The sequence below is a fragment of the Trichomycterus rosablanca genome, chromosome 13, assembly GCF_030014385.1.
Source record: "Trichomycterus rosablanca isolate fTriRos1 chromosome 13, fTriRos1.hap1, whole genome shotgun sequence".
NCBI lineage: Eukaryota > Metazoa > Chordata > Actinopteri > Siluriformes > Trichomycteridae > Trichomycterus > Trichomycterus rosablanca.
The window spans coordinates 1,848,661-1,875,413 of record NC_086000.1 but is presented as its reverse complement, the minus strand read 5'-3'; the positions used below and the strand labels follow the sequence as shown (position 1 = coordinate 1,875,413).

Here is a 26,753-nt window from a genome sequence, read left to right as displayed (position 1 = left end):
GACGTCGGCTGCGACTGTCAGGGGAGACCTACTGGGTTTATTTACACCTCACATTCATAGTAAACAACAGCAGGATGTGTGCGCGCACTGGCTGTGTCCCAAATCGAGCTCTTGTGCACCTAGTGTGCACTATTTAGGGCTGGAAATGTATGCCATGACATTTCTGGGATTCTGAAAATCTCCTTTATGAATTGTTTAACAGGGTTTAGAATTATGTACATACAACACCTAATATTTGGTGTGTATATGTTCTCTAGAACCTTTAGTTACCAATCCTCTTCTGGCACCAATCTGGGTGGATCATTTAAAATATATACATATACACCGATGAGCCAAAACACTAGGGTCCATCCCCAACATGTGCAAACACGGGTGTCACAGGAGACGAGCCACAAACTGCCGACAGTCTGTTGGGCGTCCAAGACTCATAGACGCCAGAGGACATCTTTTCTTCATTAGTGGTATTTTTAGAAGAATGCATATATCGATGAGCCAAAACATTAGGGTCCATCCCCAACGTGTTCATACACGTGTTGAACGGGTGTCACGAACAGCCGCCAACATTAGTTCGTTAGGAGACGAGCCACAAACTGCCGACTGGTCGTTGGGCAGCCAAGACTCATCAATGCCAGACGACATGAAGGCTGTGGCGTCTGGTACGGACCAACAGAAGATCTACTGTGTCCCAGATCAAGCTCTTGTGCACCTAGTGTGAGGTTCAGAAATATGGACATACAACACCTGATATTTGGTGTGTATATGTTCTCTAGAACCTTTAGCCACCAAGTGTCTTCTGGTTGGATCATTTTTATTGGTAGTATTTTTAGAAGAATGCATATATCGATGAGCCAAAACATTAGGGTCCATCCTCAACATGTTCATACACGTGTTGAAGGGTGTCACGAGCAGCCGCCAACAGTTGTCCATTAGGAGACGAGCCACAAACTGCCGACAGGTTGTTGGGCGGCCAAGACCAACGGAAGATCTACTGTGGCTCGAATTGCACGTAATTTCGCCCATCAAGCCAGTTAAAACTCCTGTCCACCACTGGAGGCAGGGAACCGTCAGAACTGGACGTCGGAGCACCGGAAGAATCTCAGCTGGTCCGTTGAATCCTGTTTCGTCCAAGATCGTGCACCAGAATGCACTGTAGGACCATCCACCCCATGCTGGTGATGTTCTTGTACTAGATACCACAGGACTCCTTCGGATCTTGTGCAGTCCATGTCCGTGACAGCATATTAGACGGGTGGTTCTAATCTGTATACAGGTTCTGTCCTCATGTATTAAGGAACTTGGCATGGGCAAGTCCCATGATGGTGCAAAAGGTCAGTTTTTTGGCACTTCAGAGTTGAGGTTTGGACATGCACCAGTGTTCCATGTTTGAGCAACAACAAACCTTAGATTATTGTGGGAAACTCAGAATAGGACGAACAATTTGATCAGACTTTTGCACTTTGGGACGTGTGTGTGTGTGCGTGTGCATGACTTCCTCTGCGGCTGGGAAATGCCTGGGCTTGAGGATACAAGCATGTGTTGAGATGTGTGTGTGTACAAGCCTGCACACACATGCGCAACGTTAAAGCTCCGTCCGTCCCGCTTGCTTCTAATTGTTCCCATTTCCTGATTTTTGTGGTATGTGTGTGTGTGTGTGTGTGTGTGTTTGCCGTGTGGTTGAGCGCTCTGCCGACCGGAACGTGAACTCGACTCTTTTTAGCAGATTTTGAGACGCCGCTGTGTTTTGGTCAGTAAGCTGCGTACAGAATGTGCTTAGCAGACGGTAAAATTTAGACCCTTGAGGGATTTATTCATGTACTGATCTGCTCATAAGCAACCTGCGGCCCGCTACACATAAATGTCCAGGCCGCCCTCTTGGGCCTGTTGTTTTGGCCTGCTGGTCCAGTTTTCGGTCACGTCTGAGGCTGTGGACAAAATAGCAGAAACCTCTAACAATACTTCATCCTTTATGGAATGCTGTCATACAAGTCGTTTACATTTACACCTCCTACATTCAGCAGACGCCTTCATCTGAACCGACTTATAGCTGTGACAATATACAGTCTGAGCAATTGAGGGTTAAGGGCCTTGCTCAAGGGCCCAACAGGAGCAACCTGGCATGGTAGTGGGGCTTAAAACAGCGACCTTCTGATTACGGCCTTTTGGGAGACGAACATCTACCCTACGGTTCAAGCACCAGAGCTTCTCATAATGGTTTCATAAAAACATGAAAGATACTTGAATTCATTCTGGTGTTGATGAAATAGCCCTTGATAAAGCATTAGCACCATAGGGTGCACCTGATCCTGTAAAAGTGCTGCTCCAGCTACTAGGAATTTTGCATTGCCCTTAGTAGTTATGAGCAGACACTGTGGGTTAAAGTGGGCAGCACCGTCGCCTCACAGCAAGAAGGTCCTGGGTTCGATCCCCAGGTGGGGCGGTCCTTTCTGTTTCGGAGTTTGCATGTTCTCCCCCGTGTCTGTGTGGGTTTCCTCCGGGCGCTCCGGTTTCCTCCCACAGTCCAAAGACGTGCAGCCAGGCTAATCGGAGACACTGGGTGTGTTCGAAAACCTAGTGAGCTGCCTTGCTGTCTTACTGTCTACACGGGCAGCTGCCTCAGTAGAGAGGATTCTAATAAGTCAGTGACTTATAAGGCAGGTTATTCGAACGCACTACTTAGACAGCGATTCCATCGGGATTCGCATTTAGCATCTCGCCATTAAAACCAATAAACTAAGGTAGCACAGCACGCTAATGTCAATATAACATTTCCCTTCATGTACCGATAACGGTTAAATTTCCTGACAAGCCCGAACTTGCAAATAAAAACACTCGGTACAAGTTTATACAAGTTAAAAATCAGTAATATTTTATTTACGTTTGAAAATAACTCCATTCGTTTCTCCGCCCCGTCAGCCATGTTTATCTTTCTGTGAGAGAAGAGCGCCCGACCCACAATGAATTCTGGGATTGCCTTGATCACTAAGGCAGCGTCGGGTGCTCACTCGTTCTTGAGCCAAAATAACATTAAAATAATAAGATGCTCAGTAGTGAGGATTTTAAGGCATCTAGGATTTTGAACACATCCTTCTCGGGAGCGCAGCACAGGATGACGTAAAATAGGGATGCACCGATCCAACTTTTTCAGTTCCGATACCGATCCGATACATATACTTTGCATATCGGCCGATACCCGATACCGATCCGATACCATTGTTGAATTAATGAACCGTATACTTTATTATGTGGGAAAGACTTAAGGCATCAGGATCGACTTAAACATTACTAAGTCTGCAAAACAAAATATAATTAACACAGATATAAATGTACTGAACTGCTATTTATTTGTCAATAAAATAATAAACAGGCATCTTAATATTTCAGTGTTATTTTCACTCAACGAGTAAGCATCAATCCCAGCATTCATTGCAGAACAATAAACATAGCTGAAAGGGGCGGAGAAACGAATGGAGTTATTTTCAAACGTAAATAAAATATTACTAGTGTTTTTATTTGCAAGTTCGAGCTTGTCAGGAAATGTAACCGTTATCGGTACATGAAGGGAAATGTTATATTGACGTTAGCGCTGTGCTACCTCAGTTCATTGTTTTTAATGTCAAGATGCTAAATGCATCGGATAAACCCGATGGAATCGCTGTGTAAGTAGCGCGTTCGAATAACCTGATTTATGAGTTGAAGACTTATTAGAATCCTCTCTACTGAGGCAGCCGCTTATGTAGGCAGTAAGGCAGCGAGGCAGCTCACTAGGTTTTCGAACACACCCAAAATGTGGCTGCTGACAATGAGAAAAACAGTAGTAGCTTAAATAACTTTTTCAAATAAACTTATCCGTAAATATTTAGTGCAAACAGTAATTCAAAATAAAATATAGCAGCTAAACATGAGTAATAAACATGTTGCCATCGAACTTGTTAGCATAGCAAGTGTGAAATACCTCCATGCAGCTGACTCTTTGGCTCGCTCCATGTTGCTGTTTTTGTTTGTGTTATACGCCGTACGTCAGCAGCGCGTCCTGTGTGGGCTCAGCACGCGTCGCAAACGAACTAAAGTGAACGTATCGGACCCATGGATCGGCCCGATTATCCGATATCCGATCCATCTCATTTTGGTAATATCGGGACCGATATCCGATCTTAATGTCGGATCGGTGCATCCCTAACGTAAAATGCTGCCTATGTAGACAGCGCACTAGCTTTTCGAACACACCCACTGAATCGTCCTATAGGTACCCGGCCGCTAGGAAGCATACTGTGCACTGTAGTGCCGGTCCCAAGCCCGGGTAAATAGGGAGGGTCGTGTCAGGAAGGGCATCCGGAGTCAAAACTTAAAGGCATCCAGATGTAGGAAATATAGTGCCAGATGACTGTGTGCATTTACTTTAGATTTAAGTTGATTGAAGTTCTCGATGAGAGGAAGCGTCATGAAGTAAAAAGCCGGGATCTCTGCTGTCTGCATGAACTTGACGTACGCTCTTCTCACTGTTACGATCTGTCCTGCATCAAGTTAGTTCTCATTTGTTGTACCTCATGTGACCCGAACATCCCTCTGGCTGCTAATCAACCTGATCGTCTCGCTCCTGCAGCATTGTTTGTCGTCGTGTTTACCGACTTCAAATACAAGCTTCTTTTTTACCTGTAGTTCCGTCATGTTCCTTGACAGAAACCAGACTCCATAAAGGAATTCTTCTTTCTCTGGGCGACACCCGGAGTGATTGTGTTTATAAGCTCATCATGACTCATTATAGATCATACAGAGAACAGGCAGTACTAATGGTTTAGGAAATGAAATGTTCAGGTATGAGCAGCATACCAGTCAGTTATTAAGTCGTTAGCTGGTTAACCTCTTTAAAAAGTACTGTTGGGATTTATTAGCAGCTCTTCCCAGCCAGAGTGAGGGTGATGCAGGCTGCAGACTAGCACCTCACCTCCAACGATATGTTCATTATGTCCGATATGTTCACCAGTGGAATCACACAAAACACTGGCCTTTACAGACATGCTGGACACACAATATATACACACAGGTACACAACAGTACTCACTGGTACACAACTATACACAAGTACACAACTATACACACAGGTACACATCAGTACTCACTGGTACACAACTATACACACAGGTACACATCAGTACTCACTGGTACACAACTATACACACAGCTATACACACAGGTACACATCAGTACTCACTGGTACACAACTATACACACAGCTATACACACAGGTACACATCAGTACTCACTGGTACACAACTATACACAAGTACACAACTATACACACAGGTACACAACAGTACTCACTGGTACACAACTATACACAAGTACACAACTATACACACAGGTACACATCAGTACTCACTGGTACACAACTGTACACACAGCTATACACACAGGTACACATCTATACACACAGATATACACACAGCTATACACACAGATATACACACAGCTATACACACAGATATACACACAGATATACACACAGCTATACAAACAGGTTCCTAACTATACTCACAGCTATTCACACAAGTACACAACTACACACACAACTACACACACAACTATACACACTGATACACAACTATACAGACAGCTATACACACAGCTACACAACTGTACACACAGCTATACACACAGGTACACATCTATACACACAGCTATACACACAGGTACACATCTATACACACAGCTATACACACAGGTACACATCTATACACACAGATATACACACAGGTACACATCTATACACACAGATATACACACAGGTAGACAACTATACACACAGATATACACACAGCTATACACACAGGTAAACAACTATACACACAGGTACACATCTATACACACAGATATACACACAGCTATACACACAGGTAAACAACTATACACACAGATATACACACAGGTAGACAACTATACACACAGGTACACATCTATACACACAGCTATACACACAGCTATACACACTGGTACACATCTATACACACAGATATACACACAGCTATACACACAGGTACACATCTATACACACAGGTAGACAACTATACACACAGGTACACATCTATACACACAGATATACACACAGCTATACACACAGGTAAACAACTATACACACAGGTACACATCTATACACACAGCTATACACACAGGTAGACAACTATACACACAGGTACACATCTATACACACAGATATACACACTGGTACACATCTATACACACAGCTATACACACAGGTAGACATCTATACACACAGGTACACATCTATACACACAGATATACACACAGCTACACATCTATACACACATCTATACACACTGGTACACATCTATACACACAGATATACACACAGCTATACACACAGGTAGACAACTATACACACAGGTACACATCTATACACACAGATATACACACAGCTACACATCTATACACACATCTATACACACTGGTACACATCTATACACACAGCTATACACACAGGTAGACAACTATACACACAGGTACACATCTATACACACAGCTATACACACAGCTATACACACAGGTAGACAACTATACACACAGGTACACATCTATACACACAGATATACACACAGGTAGACAACTATACACACAGGTACACATCTATACACACAGATATACACACAGCTATACACACAGCTATACACACTGGTACACATCTATACACACAGGTACACAACTATACACTCAGGTACACATCTATACACACAACTATACACTCAGGTACACATCTATACACACAACTATACACACAGGTACACATCTATACACACAGATATACACACAGGTAAACAACTATACACACAGGTACACATCTATACACACAGCTATACACACAGGTAAACAACTATACACACAGGTAAACAAATATATACACACAGGTACACATCTATACACACAGCTATACACACAGGTAGACAACTATACACACAGGTACACAGCTATACACACAGCTATACACACAGGTAGACAACTATACACATGTACACAGCTATACACACAGGTAGACAACTATACGCACAGCTATTCAGACAAGTACACAACTATCCACACAACTATACACACTGATACACAGCTATACACACATATATACACACAAGTACACACCTATACAAACAGGTTCCTAACTATACTCACAGCTATTCACACAAGTACACAACTACACACACAACTACACACACAACTATACACACTGATACACAACTATACACACAACTATACACACTGATACACAACTATACACACTGATACACAACTATACACACAAGTACACAACTACACACACAACTATACACACTGATACACAACTATACACACAACTATACACACTGATACACAACTATACACACAACTATACACACTGATACACAACTATACACACAAGTACACAACTACACACACAACTATACACACTGATACACAACTATACACACAACTATACACACTGATACACAACTATACACACTGGTACACAACTACACACAACTATACACACAACTATACACACTGATACACAACTATACACACAACTATACACACAACTATACACACTGATACACAACTATACACACTGATACACAACTATACACACTGGTACACAACTACACACAACTATACACACTGATACACAACTATACACACAACTATACACACTGATACACAACTATACACACTGATACACAACTATACACACTGATACACAACTATACACACAACTATACACACAACTATACACACAACTATACACACTGATACACAACTATACACACTGATACACAACTATACACACTGATACACAACTATACACACTGATACACAACTATACACACAACTATACACAACTATACACACTGATACACAACTATACACACTGATACACAACTATACACACTGATACACAACTATACACACTGATACACAACTACACACAACTATACACACTGATACACAACTATACACACAACTATACACACTGATACACAACTATACACACTGATACACAACTATACACACTGATACACAACTATACACACTGATACACAACTATACACACAACTATACACACTGATACACAACTATACACACTGATACACAACTATACACACTGATACACAACTATACACACTGATACACAACTATACACACTGATACACAACTATACACACTGATACACAACTATACACGCAACTATACACACTGATACACAACTATACACACTGGTACACAACTATACACACATATATACACACATATATACACACAGGTACACAACTATACACACTGATACACAACTATACACACAACTATACACGCAACTATACACACTGATACACACTGGTACACAACTATACACACATATATACACACATATATACACACATATATACACACATATATACACACATATAACACACATATATACACACATATATACACACAGGTACACAACTATACACACAGCTATACAAGTTGTAGTTGTTGGATGCCTGGTCTGGTTGGTTATTTTGTTAGAGGTCTGTTTATTGGAAATGTAACCTGTTTTTGACTGTATTGTCTGTCACCTCATCCTGACCCACTTATTTAAATAGTTTTTTTACATGTTGGTTTGACTTTGTTAGAGGTCGGTAATACCACAAAATAATGCCATAAAGATTTATTTTTTAGTTCCCTAACACAGACCCTTAACCTCTGTGTTATCAGTCATGAAACACAGAGCTGAAGAAACCGTCCACTTCTGTCCCTTTTCCAACAAATGACATCAGACGTGCTGTTCTGGTAGACTGGTATCTCTCAGTGCAGCGTTACAGAAGAGCTCTTTGTGTCTGAGTCAGACAGAGAATCGAATCATCCAGCGTGTAGCCTCAGAACATCAGCCCAAAATACCAGTCTGCTCTTATTTTAGTTCCGAACTTTTCTCCCCACGTACTGTAGCTGTGAAACTGTTCAGTCTCCCAAATTTAAAAAAAGCTGGTGCAGCGACGGGGAATAATGGAGATCAGTGCGTGATTCCTAGTACCCGATACTGCCCTCACACCTCAGGCAGGTGAAAAGAAGCAGTTGGCTGCTACACACGTTGGAGAGGCGTGTTTTAGGTACAGCCCTCCTCAGTCAGGGTGTGGTTTTGCAGCAGCAAGGAGTGATATCTTGTACAGGAGTAATTTGATAGGACTAGATTCAGGAGAGAAAAGAAACAAATGCAAGGAGAGAATAAAAAAACAACTTGTTTTGTTTGAATGGATCAAGATCAAACTAAATGGGTCATTTTTAAAAATCTGTTCACGCCAAGAAACAGGAAAAAAATTCCTCCCATTCCATTCCACTGCAAATTCCTGACAAGTTCCCAGTTGTAAAGTCTGCTGATACTGTTCAGACTGACAGAAAGAAAGAAAGAGATAAGAGTCGTGTTGGTAGGACGACAACTAAATACTCCTACAGCCAGTGTTTTGATCTGATGGTTATTTTTATGTGAATTCGATTTTGAGCTACAGTTTATTAATGATCGCCTCACAGCAAGAACGTTCTGGGTTCGATCCCCAGGCGCTGGTCTGGAGTTTGCATGTTCTCCCCGTGTCTGCGTGGGTTTCCTCCGGGAGCTCCGGTTTCCTCCCACAGTCCAAAAACATGCAGTCAGGTTAATTGGAGACACTGAATTACCCTATAGGTGAATGTGTGTGTATGTGTGTGTCTGCCCTGCGATGGACTGGCGCCCCGTCCAGGGTGGATTGGATAAGCGGTTAAGAAAGTGTGTGAGTGAGTTTATTGAGGATTTTAGCTTCAGTGACTTTGGGTCTGTCTGAGAACCTAGTGAGCTGCCTTGCTGCCTACCGCATATCTGATCAGCTGCCTCAGTAGAGAGGATTCTAATAAGACATCGAACTCATAAGTCAGATTATTTAGACGCACTACTTAGACGACGATTACGTAGCTAATGCAGTTAGCCTCAGGCCGCTCAAACCGATGGGCTGAGGTGGCACGACCTGCTAGAACGTCTCCCTCCGTGTACCGAAAACACTTAACTTGTCCCTTACAAATAAGCGACACTTGTGCACCTTTATACAAATTAAACATCAATGAGAATTTATTTACATTTGAAAAGAACTCTGTTGGTTGCTGTTTCCGTCTGCCGTGTTTGTCGTGCCGCACTGAATGCTGGGATCGTCTTCAGTCAGATCATCACTCAGATTTAAAATGCGTCCGTGTAGAGAGATCACTAAGTTTTCGGACAGACCCTTTGTCTTCTGTCGCCAAAAGCACTGATCCCTCATCGTGTCCGTGTATGTGCCTGTGTTCCTGTATTCTTCCACCGTTCCGAATCATAACTAATCAGAATTATTTCTTTTTTATTTTCCAGGCGCGCAATGTCAACACGGGAGAGCTGGCGGCCATCAAGGTCATCAAACTGGAACCAGGTAAACGGCTTTAACAATCCAGCGCCCCTTTTAAACCAGACTATCAGAACATCTCTACATTTATCACAATAATTAACCAAACCTGCACTTGTGGGTCGATGTTAAATAGCTGTGTGTGTGGGGGGGCTAATTCATGAATATAAAGACACCTGGTGCACACTGAGGTGTGTTATCTCTACCTGCATGTGTTTCCAGAGACTTTTACACACTTTCCATGAGGGAATGTGAGCATGCAGACGTGTGTGTGCATTTATACCGGGCGGTTTTATTACGAGGTGCTAATAAAGACTGGAACAGAACACGCACAGAATCCAGTGAAGTGCGGAGAAGCACTCGGTTCAATTCATTCTAGCTTTATTGGCATGTGACCGTATTCAGTTACAGCATTGCCAAAGCATCGTCAAACGAGGACACGCATGAACAGAAAAATAAAAATATAATAAGTAATTAAACATTAACATTAAGGGGCGACCAGGTGGAGCAGCGGGATATTCCGCTAGCACACCAGCGCTGGGATTCTGAACTTCCTGAGTTCCAATCTCAGCTCTGATACCGGTTGTCTGGGCGCCCCCAGTGCCTGCAGCAGACAAAAAAATTGACCATCAAGTCTGCTGTGTGGGAAAATGCCGGACTAATTAGTGAGCTGAACTGTCTGGGTTAGTTTTTTCAGACATATAGACATCTTCTGTATTAACTGTATTAAATCATGTAAACGTTTATTTGCAGGTGAAGACTTTATGGTGGTTCAGCAGGAGATTATCATGATGAAAGATTGTAAACACTCCAACATAGTCGCGTACTTCGGCAGTTATCTCAGGAGGGATAAGTTATGGATCTGTATGGAATACTGTGGAGGAGGCTCGTTACAGGATATTTACCACGGTAACAACTCAAATAACTAATAACTACTTCTTATAGGACGTCTATCTGTCTGTCCTGTCAGTCTAGTCAACATGTCTGTCTCTCTTACAGTGACCGGGCCTCTGCTGGAGTCCCAAATAGCATATGTATCCCGAGAGACCCTTCAGGTACACACACACACACACACACACAGATTTACATTTAGCAGACACCTTTATCCAGAGCGACTTACAGTACTGTGTGTGACAGTATATTGTCTAAGCAATTGAGGGTTAAGGGCCCAACAGTGGCAGTGGAGGGGCTTGAACCAGCGACCTTTAGATTACTAGTCCAGTACCTCAACCGCTAGGCTACAACAGTACAAGTAAAAATGAACACACATCATCATGTGCAGTGTTATATCACATGTAACATGTCAAGCTGTAGCACCGATGTTCAAAAGTACGTGGACACTTGACCGTGAGCTGGTCATGGACATGAGCTAAGCAGCAAGGTGCTGAAGTGTGCATGTGGGGATTTCTCGGTGTGCATGTTCTCCCCGTGTCTGCCTGGGTTTCCTCTGGGAGCTCCGGTTCCCTCCCACAGTCCTAAGATGTGCAAGCGAGGTGAACTGGAGATACAAAATTGTCCACGACTGTGTTTGATTGGTCCAGATTAGTCCCGAAGGTGTTCAGACTTTCTTCCGTTCCTTCGACCAAACACCTGGACTCAAGGATCAGGAGGGGTCTCCACATTCTTTTGACTACAGTGTATGTTGGTATCACAGATACCAGCTTGACTGAGTGTAACGTGGCATGTCCGTGTATTTCAGGGTCTTTACTACCTCCATAACAAAAGCAAGATGCACAGAGATATTAAGGTAGGTCCATTAAAACTCCCGTTTCCCTGTAGGACCTTTAAGCTGCAGCTGTTTTGCACTCATGTTTATGCTTCGTATGTTACAGGGAGCGAATATTCTGCTAACAGACAACGGCTATGTGAAGCTGGGTAAGATTAATATTAAAATACTGTAAAACGGTGTGCAGTTCATGATTTTTTCTTAGTATTTAATGTTCATCGTTGGGTTTTATTTAATCTGCGTAGCTGATTTTGGCGTGTCGGCTCAGATCTCGGCCACCCTCGCCAAGAGAAAGTCCTTCATCGGGACGCCATACTGGTAAAATCTTCTGCTGTGTGGAATCATTAATAGATCTGTGTGTAGATCTGCACGGTTGATATTTATGCACCACATTGTGACTCTGCAGGATGGCACCTGAGGTGGCAGCGGTGGAAAGGAAGGGCGGGTATAACCAGCTGTGCGATATCTGGGCCGTGGGCATCACTGCCATCGAGCTGGCCGAGCTGCAGCCGCCCATGTTCGACCTTCATCCAATGAGGTACTTAAATGCAAATGCATGCATATATATGTGGACGCCCCTTCTAACGAGTGACTCTTGGCTGGTGATGAATAAATATGCTTCCAACTCTGTGGTAGCCGTTTAGGGAAGGTCCTTAACTGATCCAGCACACATGGAGGATGGGGGTTCCTGCTGAGTCTGGTTCCTCTCAAGGTTTCTTCTACTGTCACCCTTGGCTTGCTCAGCAGGGGTGTTTGGTCTGTCGGACCTGGATTCTGTAAAGTTGCTTTGTAAAAAGGGCTATGCAAATAAATGTGTGCGCCTGGACTCAAAGTGACGTGTATGAGGTCAGGGTTTGCCTAATTTGGTGTGGAGGAACTCTAGTGGTTTGCACAAGGACCTGAACCTCAACCTTTTAGCTAAATGGACACAAATTCCCACAGGCGTGCTTCATAATCATGAAGAAACATTCGCATAAGAGAATGTTTATATTAATTTGCATGGTTTTGGAATGGGATGTCCAATAAGCTCATGGTCAAGGGTCCACAGACTTGCGCACACACAGAAAAACACACACACACACACATCCCAAATCGATATAAATCTGGCGTCTATTTAAATAGGGCTAGTTCGACTGCACCCCTTATACACAAGAGACAAAAGCATTACTAAAACACTCTGTACTGAGATTTTCACTAGTCAGAAGGTTCATTTGGAGCCATTTTTAAGCACCTTTTAGTTCCTAGATCGTTTGTGCTGCCTTAATTGCCTGTACATATGAAGTACGTGGAACAGTTGTCACCACATGAAAGAACAAGTATGTCCACATGGTCAGATGTAAAGCTTCACTAGTTGTTTTCTTCTCTCCGTCCTGCAGGGCTCTTTTCCTCATGACCAAGAGCAATTTCCAGCCACCTAAACTGAAAGATAAAGTGAAGTGGTGAGTCAGTGTGAGCAAGTACACGAGTGCAGATCAGATCAGAGACTTTCCTTTAAGTCCTTGACGTCTCCTCTCTTTCCTTCACTGTAGGACGAATAACTTCCATCATTTCGTCAAAATGGCGCTCATCAAGAACCCCAAGAAGAGGCCGACGGCTGACAAACTGCTCCAGGTGAGAGCAGCAGCGACACTCTCGGACTGCGTGTCATCCTGCCGGCGTCGTTGGTATGACTTCTGACCTCACTCTGTTTCTGCTTCAGCACCCGTTCGTGTCGCAGCCGTTGAGCCGCACCCTCGCCATCGAGCTCTTGGACAAAGCCAGCAACCCGGACCACATCGAAGAGCACGACGTCGAGGACGAAGACGCCGACCCTGAGGTGTGGTCATCACGTTAATGCACGGTGTTTAACTCGGGCTGAAATGAATGATTGAATATTGATATTATTGGTTGTTTTTAGCAGTGAGTGTGAGCTGAGTGTAGCGGTCAGTCAGGTACCAGTGTGACGTGTGTGTGTGTGACTGTGATGGTTTGCAGTGTTACTGGGAAAAGTCGAATTTAGGACTAAATTAGGACATTTTTAAATCAAATATACGAACGTGTGTGTGTTGTGTGTTTGCAGTCTCCTGTCTCGGTTCCCTCTCGGATAAAACCAATAAGCAGAAGTGCGCGGGATGAGAAGACCCTCTCAGAGATTAACTGTAAGTGTGTGTGTGTGTGTGTGTGTGTGTGTGTGTGTGTGTGTAATAACACCGTTACAAACAATGTGAAAGCAGGATGATGAAGTGTGCATGTGGGGATTTCATCCTCATACAGTCGAAAGAGCATTTTTGTGGATCAGGCTCTAATGTCGGTAGAGAGAGCGGACGGCACAGTGGCTCGGTGGGTAGCACTGGTCCGGGTCCTTTCTGTGTGGAGTTTGCATGTTCTCCCCGCGTTTGCATGGGTTTCCTCCGGGAGCTCCGGTTTCCTCCCACAGGTCGAAGACAGGTGGACGTTGTTTGCACAGCACACACAAGTGATTTCCTGGGCGCTACATAGTTGTTAATGTTCCTATTCGAGTGCACTAATTAGACATACTACATAGTGCTACTTATTATGTGATTTGGGACACAGTTTGCACTGAACTGCCCTGGAATTGAGGTCCCGTCCGAATAACCTATATTTACAACAAAGTACCTTCATCTAATACGCTAGCACACCGGAGCTGGGATTTTGAATCTCGGCTCTGCCATCCGGCTGGGCTGGGCGCCTACGTGCACAACGATTGGCTGTTGTTCACAGGGTGGGAAAGGCCAGACCGGGTTCCTCACAGAGCTTCCAGAGGAATAATGCTGATCAGGGTGTGGCTCTCTGTGCACAAGGCTGATCCGTGTATGAACTCGCCTCGTGCAGGTACTGCACACGTGTCGGAGGGGGCGTGTGTCAGTTGCGAAGCTTCTCAGTCAGCAGTGGAGGGTTGGACATGACTAAATTAGGGGAGAAAATTGGGGGGAAAACATGACATGACGTTTTATTTATTTGGAATTCATTTATTTATCGCTTGTGTGATTATGAAGCTAGAAGATGGCACAGTTAGTCTTAAATAAACGTTCAGTCCTGCTGTGCCAGTCGTCATTTCTCATGAGATTCGCTGTCTGGTGGGAAATTAAAGGATTTTGTTTATGAGGACAGGGCCGATCTCACTTTCAGGGCAGTTCAGGGCAAACTGTGTCACAAATCACACATATGTAGTATGTCCAACTAGTGCGCTCGAATTGTAACATTAAAGAACTATGCATCAACCAGGAAATCACTTGTGTGTGCTGTGTAAACAATGTCCACCTGTCATACTGATCTAAATCAGCAGATAAAATAAGTACAGTCCAGTATCGTCTATCGATCTGCTTTCTAAATATTGATCATCAGCATCTGTGCTTTGAAACCATGTTTATCAAGCATACATTTGTATCACCGTAGGTGTTTAATAAGCGCATGTGGAAGTCCTGGTTGTTTTTGCGTGTGTGTGTGTGTGTGTGTGTGTGTGTGTGTGTGTGCGTGTGTGTGTTAACATTTCTCTCCTTGTGTGACCCAGTCGATCAGGTGAAGTTCGATCCTCCCTTGAGGAAGGAGACGGAGTTGCATCATCATGAGCCGGTACGTAACGCCGGAGTGAAAAACAGCCAGGAGTCTCGGTCTAGATCCTAATGCATTATTTATAGCACTTGATAAGCAAAAGTATGTGAACCTTCCTTCATATAATGATTAAGATCTGGTGTATGAGCCACACCCATTGTTAAAATGTGTGTCTAATCAATTAGAAATCAAATTAAATTCATTTTTCTAAATAGGCACAAGTTCCTATAGATCTGCTCCATAGACTGGAGGCTGTTGTGTGCACATATTTGGACGTGTGTGTGTTCACATCTCTGATACGGTGTGTATCCTCTTACAGGAGCTGCAGTTGGAGTCACAGAGCTTACTGGGTGATAATAAGTAAGTGTGTGTGTGTGTGTGTGTGTGTTGGACTCATTCTGCCCTGTTTACTCCGCTCTCTTCTACCATTGTTTGTCTGTCCCTCTTCTCTTCTAGAAGTCTGTTGAGATCCGTAGCGGAGGAGCTCAATCAGAGGTGAGTTTAGCCCCTCCCACCGCGTCTAACCGGTCATGACTAACCCCTCCCACCCATTAGCCGAGTAGACTAACCGTTTCTGCTTAGCGCGGCCTAGCTGTCCTTACAACCGCGTGCGTGTGTGTGTGTGTGTGCGCGACGCGATGCTTCCTTTTCTTTTTCGTGTGCCTGTTCATTGCCCTTTTGTTGTGGCTGCCACGCCCTCTTAGTGTCCACCCTCTCCGTTTCTCTCAGGGGTCATGTGACACATTTAGAGGAGGATGAGGAGGATGGTGATGATGAAGCCGAACAGTAAGTGCGAGGAGCGTGTAAATATACCCTGTTTTTGTCATGCATGGGTCACCTCACTGTGCCTCTGTCGGTCCGGATCAGCGACTCCTGATCTAAAGCCAGCTGTCTGTGCGGCTGTGTCCTATTCAGAGTCCTAAGTGTGCAGTGAATGTGTGATTGTGCTCTAAGTGCTGTGCTAATGTGCTTTCCTGTGGGTGTGTGTGTGTGTGTGTGTGTGTGTTTTGAATACATCTGTCAACTTACGCTTATGATCGTTATTATTAGGGATGCAGTTATGCTTAAAAAAACTCCAGACAACTGACCGCCATCGGTCGGTGGTTAGCGGCCTGTTGGTTTAACAAGGCTGTAGGATTCATGTAATCAAAACACTCCGTTTTAATGAACATTTAGGATTCAGAATGTAGATTTTATTTAAAGAAAGTTCGTAGCTAGTGTTCCATGATGTGATGCGAGTGTATAAATAAAATGAGATGCAGCTGACAGTGTAGGTCAGGGCTTCTTAAACCCTGGGTCACGACCCTTAGGTGGATCGTGAGCCGAAAAAATGGGTAGCAGAGAAAAATAATAATAATTAAATAAACTTGTACATGAATGCCCCCTTGTGGAGGCTTTGTGTTACATCTTGTAAACCACAGAGAGAGTACGATGAGGGTTGCTTGAAAAAAAAGTTGGAAGAACACTGGTGTAGGTTCATACTTGAGCATGAGGAGCCAAGATACTGGAATCTGTTGGAATTTGGAATCCGCTGAGCTATCGACCTGGCCGGGCATCTAACAGGTACAACTGGCTGTGCCTGAGGTCTGCTGCTGAAAATGCAACCTCTGCTGGCTGGTCGGGTCGTCCGCACGGGTGGTGGATGATTCACAGATGAAACGGTGCCACCACAACCAAGTTGCACTGTTGGGCCCTTGAGCAAGGCCCTCAATGCTCAATGTCTTGCATTTTATTTAGTCAGAGTTTAGATTAATTTTGGATCGAACAGGATAAAAGATGAATGTCGTTCATGTAAATAAACAAAATGAAAACAAACACACGACGCAGTGCTGGCTTTGCTTCCATGTGTAACTAACATATATATACAGCAAGTGTGTGTGTGTGTGTGTGTGTTTGAGCATGTCCCACCCCGTCATCACTCACCCTGTCTTCATTCTTTACACTCGTGGTGTTATGAGGGCTTATTACGCTCCAGGCAGGCGGTACCTGTTAACACAAAAGAACCACCACATGGGACGTGTCTAGACAAATTCCCATCAGGCTTTGCTGACTAACCCTAATCTGATCACGTGTGTGTGTGTTACATCAGCCTCTCGTTTCACATCTCAATAAGCTGATGTTTGGCTCCTGTGTAGCTGATCTGGTTTAAAGCTTTCCTGGCTGAGATGCTGAAATGAGCTTTTCCTCGTCTGGTTGGTTCCTGTCCTCTCGTCCAGTCCGTCCCTCTGTGTGTGTGTCGGTGTTGGATCTGATGATGATGATGATGATGATGATGCTCTGATTATATTCTGAACTGTGTTTGATTCTTTTCCAGTTCACACTCGAGTGCCACAATGAGGCCCAAAGTACCTCCACCGTTACCACCCAAGGTAAGATCATGGACACCAGCATTATTAAACCCCCTGAACAGCTTCCTCTGTACCCCTGCGGTCTCTCATCCAATCACATCTGATATTCACATTCTTACAAGCTTTCTCAAAAACATGCAGAAGGTGGATTGGCTGTTCTAAACGTATCTGTGTGGTTGAATGCCGTGTGTGTGTGCATGATGGCTTGTGATGGACACGCCCTCTGTACAGGGTGAATTCCTGCCATTCACAGAGTGTTTCAGGGTGGCAACTGGACCCAATGTGACCCTGAAAAGGCTTAAGCAGGTGGAGAAAATTGAATGAATGGATGACTGAATGAATGTTTAAATGAATGAATGGAGCAATGACTGAATGAATGGAGGAATGTTTGAAAAAATGAATGAATTAATGAGTGCTTGAATAGGTGAATGAATGGATGAATTTTTGAATGAAAAAATGTGTGAATGAATCGATGAGTGTTTGAATGAATGTTTGAATGAATGTTTGAATGAATGAATGAATGAATGTTTGAATGAATGAAGGAATGTTTGAATGAATGGGTGAGTGAATGAATGTTTGAATGAATGGGTGAATGAATGAATTGATCAGTGATTGTAAGAATGGATGAATGAATGAATGTTTGAATGAATGGGTGAATGAATGAATTGATCAGTGATTGTAAGAATGGATGAATGAACGAATGTTTGAATGAATGGGTGAATGAAGGAATTGATGAGTGTAAGAATGGGTGAACGGATGAATGAAGGAATGTTTGAATGAATGGGTGAGTGAATGAATGTTTGAATGAATGGGTGAGTGAAGGAATCGATGAGTGTAAGAATGGGTGAATGGATGACTGAATGAATGTTTGAATGAATGAAGGAATGTTTGAATGAATGGGTGAGTGAAAGAATCGATGAGTGTAAGAATGGATGAATGAACGAATGTTTGAATGAATGGGTGAATGAATGAATTGATCAGTGATTGTAAGAATGGGTGAATGGATGACTGAATGAATGTTTGAATGAATGGATGAGTGTTTGAATGAATGAGTGAATGAAGGAATCGATGAGTGTAAGAATGGGTGAATGGATGACTGAGTGAATGTTTGAATGAATGGGTGAATGAAGGAATCGATGAGTGTAAGAATGGGTGAATGGATGACTGAGTGAATGTTTGAATGAATGGGTGAATGAATGAATTGATCAGTGATTGTAAGAATGGGTGAATGGATGACTGAATGAATGTTTGAATGAATGGGTGAATGAAGGAATCGATGAGTGTAAGAATGGGTGAATGGATGACTGAATGAATGTTTGAATGAATGGGTGAATGAATGAATTGATCAGTGATTGTAAGAATGGGTGAATGGATGACTGAATGAATGTTTGAATGAATGGGTGAATGAAGGAATCGATGAGTGTAAGAATGGGTGAATGGATGACTGAATGAATGTTTGAATGAATGGGTGAATGAATGAATTGATCAGTGATTGTAAGAATGGGTGAATGGATGACTGAGTGAATGTTTGAATGAATGGGTGAATGAATGAATTGATCAGTGAGTGTAAGAATGGGTGAATGGATGACTGAATGAATGTTTGAATGAATGGATGAGTGTTTGAATGAATGAGTGAATGAAGGAATCGATGAGTGTAAGAATGGGTGAATGGATGACTGAATGAATGTTTGAATGAATGGGTGAATGAATGAATTGATCAGTGATTGTAAGAATGGGTGAATGGATGACTGAATGAATGTTTGAATGAATGGATGAGTGTTTGAATGAATGAGTGAATGAAGGAATCGATGAGTGTAAGAATGGGTGAATGGATGACTGAATGAATGTTTGAATGAATGGGTGAATGAATGAATTGATCAGTGATTGTAAGAATGGGTGAATGGATGACTGAATGAATGTTTGAATGAATGGATGAGTGCTTGAGTGAATGGGTGAATGAAGGAATCGATGAGTGTAAGAATGGGTGAATGGATGACTGAATGAATGTTTGAATGAATGAATGAGTGAATGAATGAATGGCTTTAGGTCAGGCAGCTTTGCTGTTTAGTATTAAATCCGTCTTTCTCTCTGCAGCCGAAAGCTCCGACTCCACCTCAGAGCGACCCCGACCTGGACGACGGCGGCGATGGAACCATCAAGCGTTGCCCGGCGTCCTCAAGCCCCGCCCCCACCCCTCCTCGCCCCACCTCCTGCGTCCCCCCCAGGCCTCCGCCCCCTCGCCTGCCTCCACAGAGACGCAGCAGCTTAGGTAAAGAGCCTCCCGAGCGTGCTCAGACAGAGCCTGAAGGGGATGATGGGAGTTTTAGGTTCTGGGAGTGGCTTCACGCCGAGGAGCAGCGGGACGACAGTAAGCCTGGCTCCGCCCACTAGCCAGACGCTGCTCTGTGATTGGTAGTAGACAGTTGCAGTAGACTGTAGCGTAGTTATTAGGGCTTTTAGTGACCCCCCCGACCTGAAGTGAGAATTTTAATGCAGTAAAACAGATTAAATTCAGAGTTGAGGTGGAATAAAGGGTGACGGAAACTGGTAAACCTGTCATTTTTTTATTTATTTTAAGTCATTTTTGTGGTCAAATGTTGCTTTTTTACAGCCTAAACACATTCCTGAAATAGGAGAAATACATTACTTTAAGATCCAAGCTCACGTGGTGGTGCAGTAGCATTTCCTACTAGCATATTTACTGTGTGTACAGCTGGTGTCCTGACATGAAAGTGTGTGTGTGTGTGTGTGTGTGTGTCTTCAGGTAACGGAGTGAGTCTCACTCAGCAGAATGGCGAGCAAGAAAGACAGTCGACTCTTCCCAGCGTCCCCAGTCGCAAGACTAAAGAGATTCCCGTGAGTCGGGTTCAGCTTCAGTTCCGCTCAGTTTGTTTCTCCTTTATTTTATTGACTGATTATTTTAACTTCTTTCCTTCGATGTTCCAGAAGCCCATAAGTAACGGCCTGCCTCCAACTCCGAAAGTGCATGTAAGTGTAACTGCAGTACTCGTGACTTCAGGAAATGTAACCATGCCTTTCTAAATAATGTAAAATCACCTGTTCCTATCTAATATTCGAGCCTGATTAATAATAATAATAATAATAATAATAATAATATGATGATGATGATGATTATGAATGCTTCCTTTCAGCTGCTCATGTTATTTCATTTGGCACTGTTTATTTCTGGTGAATGCTTCTTCTGCAGCAACCATTCTATTTATCTGGGCTTGGCACCGGCACTAAGGGTGACCTGATAAAGGTGGCCAAATAGCCCCCCATCCACCCAAATGGCTGGTTTTGTGTATTTGTGAGACCAGGCTTACATTCAGAACCCTCAGACCTTAGCCCTCCTCAACCCCCACACACACACGACCGGGTCACCTGGAGCCTAGTGTGGCTCTGTGTGTAATAATAAGTGGCTGCAGATCGGACACGTTTCAGAGGGGGCGTGTGGTTATCTGGCTCTGTTTGATCAGATCAGGGGCTGTGCAAGCGGATTTGGGAATTGGAAATGACTAAATTTGGACATAAAGGGGGAAATTGTAGAAAAACAGGTCTTTCTTGCTTGGGCGCAGGTGATTCCACCTTTTTAATCGAACGTTGTTCACCTGCAGATGGGAGCTTGTTTCATGAAAGTGTTTAACGGCTGTCCGCTGAAGATCCACTGTGCTTCATCCTGGATCAACCCAGACACTCGAGGTACGTAAGAACCCACCATGTTCTGCTCCTCAGGCCGCACCCGGTTTTAGGATTTGCATAACGGCTCCGTTACTATTCCAGCGAACGGTTCCTAACAGAACCACATATTCAAACGCACTGAGCTCACAGTCATGCAAAATAATCGTTTCTTTCATGTCGGGCCGCTTGGCGAGCTGTTCCGGACTGATCTGCATGAGCGTTTTAATGAGATGTGCTTTGTTCTCGTGGTTATATTACAGATGAGTATTTAATTTTCGGAGCGGAGGAGGGTATCTACAGCCTCAATCTGAACGAGCTTCATGAGACCTCCATGGATCAGGTGCGATTCAGACTGTATATCATGTATCACGGTCACAAAGTGAGTTGAAATGTCCAAAAAGCAAACATAGCTTTCTGTTGTTGCTATTCCAAAACATCTGAATAGCCATCAAAGAATAGTGAGTAAAACAGACGTGAACTTTAATCTCATCTGAACTGGATAGATTTATTTGATCTGAGCAGCTAAAACCACCTTGAATTTGTTACCTAATAAATTTAACCCACATTTATAGGATTTGCAGACATGCACCTCAATCAGACTGGTCAGATTAGATGTTGTGGAGCTTTGACGTCTCTGACAACTTCTAGACATCATGGAGTCATGATCATGACACCAGAACAGCAGGGCATATTCCCCTATCTTACTTGGCTGCAAATGTTTATGTTATTTCACACCTAACTGGCCATTCTTTACAAACAGACAAAAGCTGATTGAAATAGAAAATCCTCCATGTGCCCTGCAGTCTGAACTTGGTTTAAGTGTTCTGGGTGTTTCTTGAACTGCTTATGTACCCATCACATCACTCCAAACACTCTGTAGTGTTAAATGCTACAGTTTGCACGTTTTAGTCGTTTATACTTCCAGTTTTTTTGGTGCAGGGGGTAAAATCTCACAGTCAATTATCTGCCCCTCATTTTGTGTTCAGTTCTTATGATATCCAAATAAAATGTGGTCACTGTACTGCATAATATTCTTGCTGGTCTAATAAACCTAACGTACCTCATGATATCGTAGATCTTTCCACGGAGGTGCACGTGGCTGTACGTGATGAACAACTGGCTTCTCTCCATATCTGGTAAGAGTTTCACACTCTGATTGATTAGTATTAATGATTAGTTGTGTTGTTGTTGCACAAGTTCAGTTTATTTATACTGTATGTGTGTGTGTGTGTGTGTGTATTTACAGGCAAAGCGTCTCAGCTTTACTCTCATAACCTGGCCGGTCTTTTCGGACAAGCCAGACAGATGCAGAAGTTACCGGTGGCAATTCCAACACACAAGCTGCCCGATAAAATCATCCCCCGGTAATCATCCCTCGTTCTTCTCATTACACACAATAAATAACTCTGTTTACATGGTGTTGATTTGGTGCCTGTAAGTTTCTGACACAAGCATGAAGTTTATTATTAATTAAATTGTTGGTTTAATTACAATAAACAAGCTACATGTGAGTCACAAAGTATTAGTAGATATGCAGTGATAGGGAAGCAGTACAAGTCGAACCCCTGTAATATCACAGCGCCACGTTTCAGCAACACAAAACAGTTTTAAACAATTCTACTCAGTCAGTACGTAACACCCATGTGTTACTATTTACCCTTTAAACTTGTGTGACCTGCAACAGTTTGCTTCTAATATAATTGCTAATCAATCCTTTACATGTGGAAGAATCTTTATTATTTATTATTATTTCTTGTACTAAATGGCTTTAATTTAGCACCAGTGATGGGTTTCTGTGCACAAGCATGAGCTGCCTGGTTAGGTCCTGCAACAGTATCCCAACTCTGGACCCTGACTCGGCTTTATTATTATTATTATTATTATTGTTCTGTGCCTCAGATTGTCGTCCTGTTGCATCACCCAATAGCACTGGAGCATCAGATTACACACATGATGACCGTATTTCTCTAGAACTTGCTGGTAGAGAGCAGAGTTCATGATTCATTCAGTCCCTGTGTTATTACACCACGCCATGTCACTGTGATGTTAATATACATGTAATCTGTACATTTTCTAGTATATAAAACGTGTGTTTAAACCTGTATATTGTGTTTTTTTGTCCTAAAGAAAGTTCACGGTGTCGAATAAGATTCCGGATACGAAGGGATGCCAGAAGTGTTGTGTAGGTGAGTCACAGATTTACGTTTCTAACAGTGGAAAGTATTAAAATCTAAACAATTCATTAGTTACAAACGTGAATTAAGATAACGTGAGCTCTTTGTGGTGTGTGTGTGTGTGTGTGCAGTTCGTAATCCATACTCCGGACACAAGTACCTGTGTGGTGCGTTCCAGTCCAATGTAGCTCTATTTGAATGGGTAGAGACTATGCAGCGCTTCATGCTCATTAAGGTAGGCTCAGATGTGTGTGTGTGTGTGTGCGCTTTAATGCACCTGTGACATTTTCCCCCTTTATATCAGTCAGAAATGTAAACCTGATGCTCTTCTATCGTGTGTGTGTGTGTGTGTGTAGTGTGTAGATTTGACGCTGCCGTGTCCGTTGGAGGTGTTTGAGATGCTGGTGGTACCGGAACATCACTACCCTCTGATCTGTGTGTCAGTCAGTAAGGGGAGTCAGCCTGATCAGATGGTCACCTTCGGCACCGTCGACCCCAACACCGTCATGCCCACTTTCACTGAGCCTGGTACGATATTATTGCTACGTCCTCACATGCAAATCAGTTCTGAATACTGACCCCACGTTCACACCCCCAGTGGAACGAAGCTGAGTCAGTATTTACATCCTGAATGGATTTTCCTGTGGTTTGACCGTGGTGGTGTTTTCCTTTCAGACACGCCACAGACGTGTGTGAATCATGTCACACAGCTGGAGAGGGACACCATACTGGTGTGTTTGGATCGTAAGTACACGTTACAGCGGGCTCTATACCGCACTCAACACAGTTCTCTAGATCTCTTCTGTGCTGCTGATTTTGGAATCGGATCGGTAGGACGCGGTAACGATCGGTCACGACAACAGAATCACAACCATATGAAGCAGCATAGAGAGTCTGCAGCGCTGTTCATCTGGAGCCTGTCTGTTCGAGCACAGAGGGGTTTAATTAGCAGCCTTTGTTTCTTTCCAGCTAATTAAATGTCAAAGACCGTAAGTGTTAACAGGCAATTTAATCCTGCAGCTGTAACTGCAACCATCATGCGCTCTTATATCTTTGCTACTTTAAGTGTTTCTAAAATGTCCTTTCTACTAGTGAGTGAGAACCATTTTTGTGTACTTGGATGCTTCTGTTCCTTTGTGATTATTGTACATTAAGAGCTGATTGGTATTAGGAACACTATATCAGGAAATTCATGGAGCAGAGAGGAGTAACTGACCAACCAGGACCCTAGCTGATAGCTTTAGCATGGCTATTATTATGGTTCTGTAAGAGACGTATTAAAGTAGCACTCTTTTGCAACTGTTCATATTCAACATAAAATACCAGTATGGGGGTCGCATAGGTGGCGCAGCGGGAAAAACACACGCCGGAACACCAGAGCTGGGATCTCGAATACATCGTATTGAGTCTCAGCTCTGTCTGCCGGCTGGGCTGAGCAGCCACATTAACAACGATTGGCCTGTTCTACAGATAGAGGTGGGATAATAAAGCCGGATGGGGTCTGTCTCATGACTAATGCGATTGATTCCGCCTGCACAGGATCGGGGAAAGAGTGCGCTGATCAGGGTGTGTCTCTTTGTACACAGGGCTGATCCGCGTTGCACTCGTCGAAGTGTAGGTGACACAATGCATACGGCTGGGTTAGCTTCGTTCTCCTCAATCAGAGCGGGGATCGGCATTGGTGCAAAGGAAGCATGATGCAGTCGGGCAATTGGATGCGTAAAGAAAATAATAATACAAAAATACAAACATGGGAAACTGTCCATCCCTCTCCTATCAGTAAAATCCTAAACTGACCGAGCTCAAATAATTAGAGATGTTTCAGAACTCTACTTAACATCAACATTATGTCGTGCTGAACCGTCTGTGTGTTTGCAGGTTGTATAAAGATGGTGAATTTACAGGGCCGGTTAAAATCCAACAAGAAGCTCTCGGCAGAGCTCACCTTCAACTTCCAGATAGAAGCAATTGGTGAGTGTGTGTGTGTGTGTGCAGTCATCCAGCCTCCCTGATCTCATCACTGCACGTGTGTGTGTGTGTGTGTTCGTATCTTGGATGCTCACTGATGAATTCTTTTTTCTGTCTATTGCAGTGTGTTTGCAGGACAGTGTTCTGGCGTTCTGGAGGCACGGCATGCAGGGACGCAGTTTTAAAACCAACGAGGTGTGTGTGTGTGTGATTGGACATTCTGGAGTTCCACACTTACATAAGCGAGTTCGATTAGGATGAATAGGAGAACTGTGTGGAATCAGACGTCACTGATACACAGACAGAGTCTAGCGTCTTTGAAGGAGAGAAGGTCGGACGTGGGTCTATTTCTGCTGCCGCTGTGATACGCAACCTGCGCGAGTGGAAAGGTGTGGGGGGGGGGGGGGGGGGGGGTCACCTGGAGCTTAGCGTGGCTCTTTGTACCCAATACTGCTCTGTGTCGGAGAGTGTTTGTGGTAACCCGGCACTCCTTGGTCAGATTTGGGGTTGTGAAAGAAGCAGTGGATTCACTAAATGACTAAATTGGTCACAAAGCAGATCTTTAGAGATCCAAGGATCCACCAATAGCACAGTTTTATGAAAATAAATATAAGCTGTTAGTAACATTGGGAGTCGGCTGTTTGCGCCGAATACGTTCATACCCACGACTAGTTAGCAGCTAGCTGGCTGCCCCTCACCTTTTCCGCACTACTTGGCAACCAGGCCATAAACAGTGACTATAGTACAAACAGAAAACTAACATTTGGTTGTTCGCCATGCGGCCCAAACAAACACCTAACAAACGCTCTTCCCACCCCAGATCACACAGGAGATCTCGGACAGCTCGCGGATCTTCAGGCTGCTGGGATCAGACAGGTAGGGACTC

The 26,753-nt window shown here is 43.6% G+C and overlaps 1 protein-coding gene across 3 annotated transcripts in view; it reads left to right on the top strand.

The window, feature by feature from the left end:
• The window catches only part of map4k3b (mitogen-activated protein kinase kinase kinase kinase 3b), a 30,851-nt gene that overhangs the window by 334 nt on the left and 3,764 nt on the right, over window positions 1-26,753 (top strand). Inside the window, exons 2-31 of one of the 3 annotated variants that reach the window (XM_063007477.1) lie at window positions 10,388-10,445; window positions 11,172-11,327; window positions 11,418-11,473; window positions 12,118-12,165; window positions 12,251-12,293; window positions 12,390-12,462; window positions 12,551-12,682; window positions 13,521-13,583; window positions 13,674-13,755; window positions 13,844-13,960; window positions 14,204-14,282; window positions 15,656-15,717; window positions 16,016-16,056; window positions 16,153-16,191; window positions 16,426-16,482; window positions 18,011-18,065; window positions 20,139-20,313; window positions 20,809-20,900; window positions 20,991-21,032; window positions 21,662-21,746; window positions 21,986-22,065; window positions 22,801-22,861; window positions 22,972-23,089; window positions 23,853-23,911; window positions 24,031-24,134; window positions 24,256-24,427; window positions 24,575-24,643; window positions 25,778-25,870; window positions 25,992-26,062; window positions 26,688-26,743. In XM_063007477.1, the coding sequence (XP_062863547.1) occupies window positions 10,388-10,445; window positions 11,172-11,327; window positions 11,418-11,473; window positions 12,118-12,165; window positions 12,251-12,293; window positions 12,390-12,462; window positions 12,551-12,682; window positions 13,521-13,583; window positions 13,674-13,755; window positions 13,844-13,960; window positions 14,204-14,282; window positions 15,656-15,717; window positions 16,016-16,056; window positions 16,153-16,191; window positions 16,426-16,482; window positions 18,011-18,065; window positions 20,139-20,313; window positions 20,809-20,900; window positions 20,991-21,032; window positions 21,662-21,746; window positions 21,986-22,065; window positions 22,801-22,861; window positions 22,972-23,089; window positions 23,853-23,911; window positions 24,031-24,134; window positions 24,256-24,427; window positions 24,575-24,643; window positions 25,778-25,870; window positions 25,992-26,062; window positions 26,688-26,743 (2,438 nt within the window). Of the gene's footprint in view, window positions 1-10,387; window positions 10,446-11,171; window positions 11,328-11,417; window positions 11,474-12,117; window positions 12,166-12,250; window positions 12,294-12,389; window positions 12,463-12,550; window positions 12,683-13,520; window positions 13,584-13,673; window positions 13,756-13,843; window positions 13,961-14,203; window positions 14,283-15,655; window positions 15,718-16,015; window positions 16,057-16,152; window positions 16,192-16,425; window positions 16,483-18,010; window positions 18,066-20,138; window positions 20,413-20,808; window positions 20,901-20,990; window positions 21,033-21,661; window positions 21,747-21,985; window positions 22,066-22,800; window positions 22,862-22,971; window positions 23,090-23,852; window positions 23,912-24,030; window positions 24,135-24,255; window positions 24,428-24,574; window positions 24,644-25,777; window positions 25,871-25,991; window positions 26,063-26,687; window positions 26,744-26,753 lie in introns of all 3 variants that reach the window. The other 2 variants (XM_063007479.1, XM_063007478.1) reach the window with 2 other exon arrangements.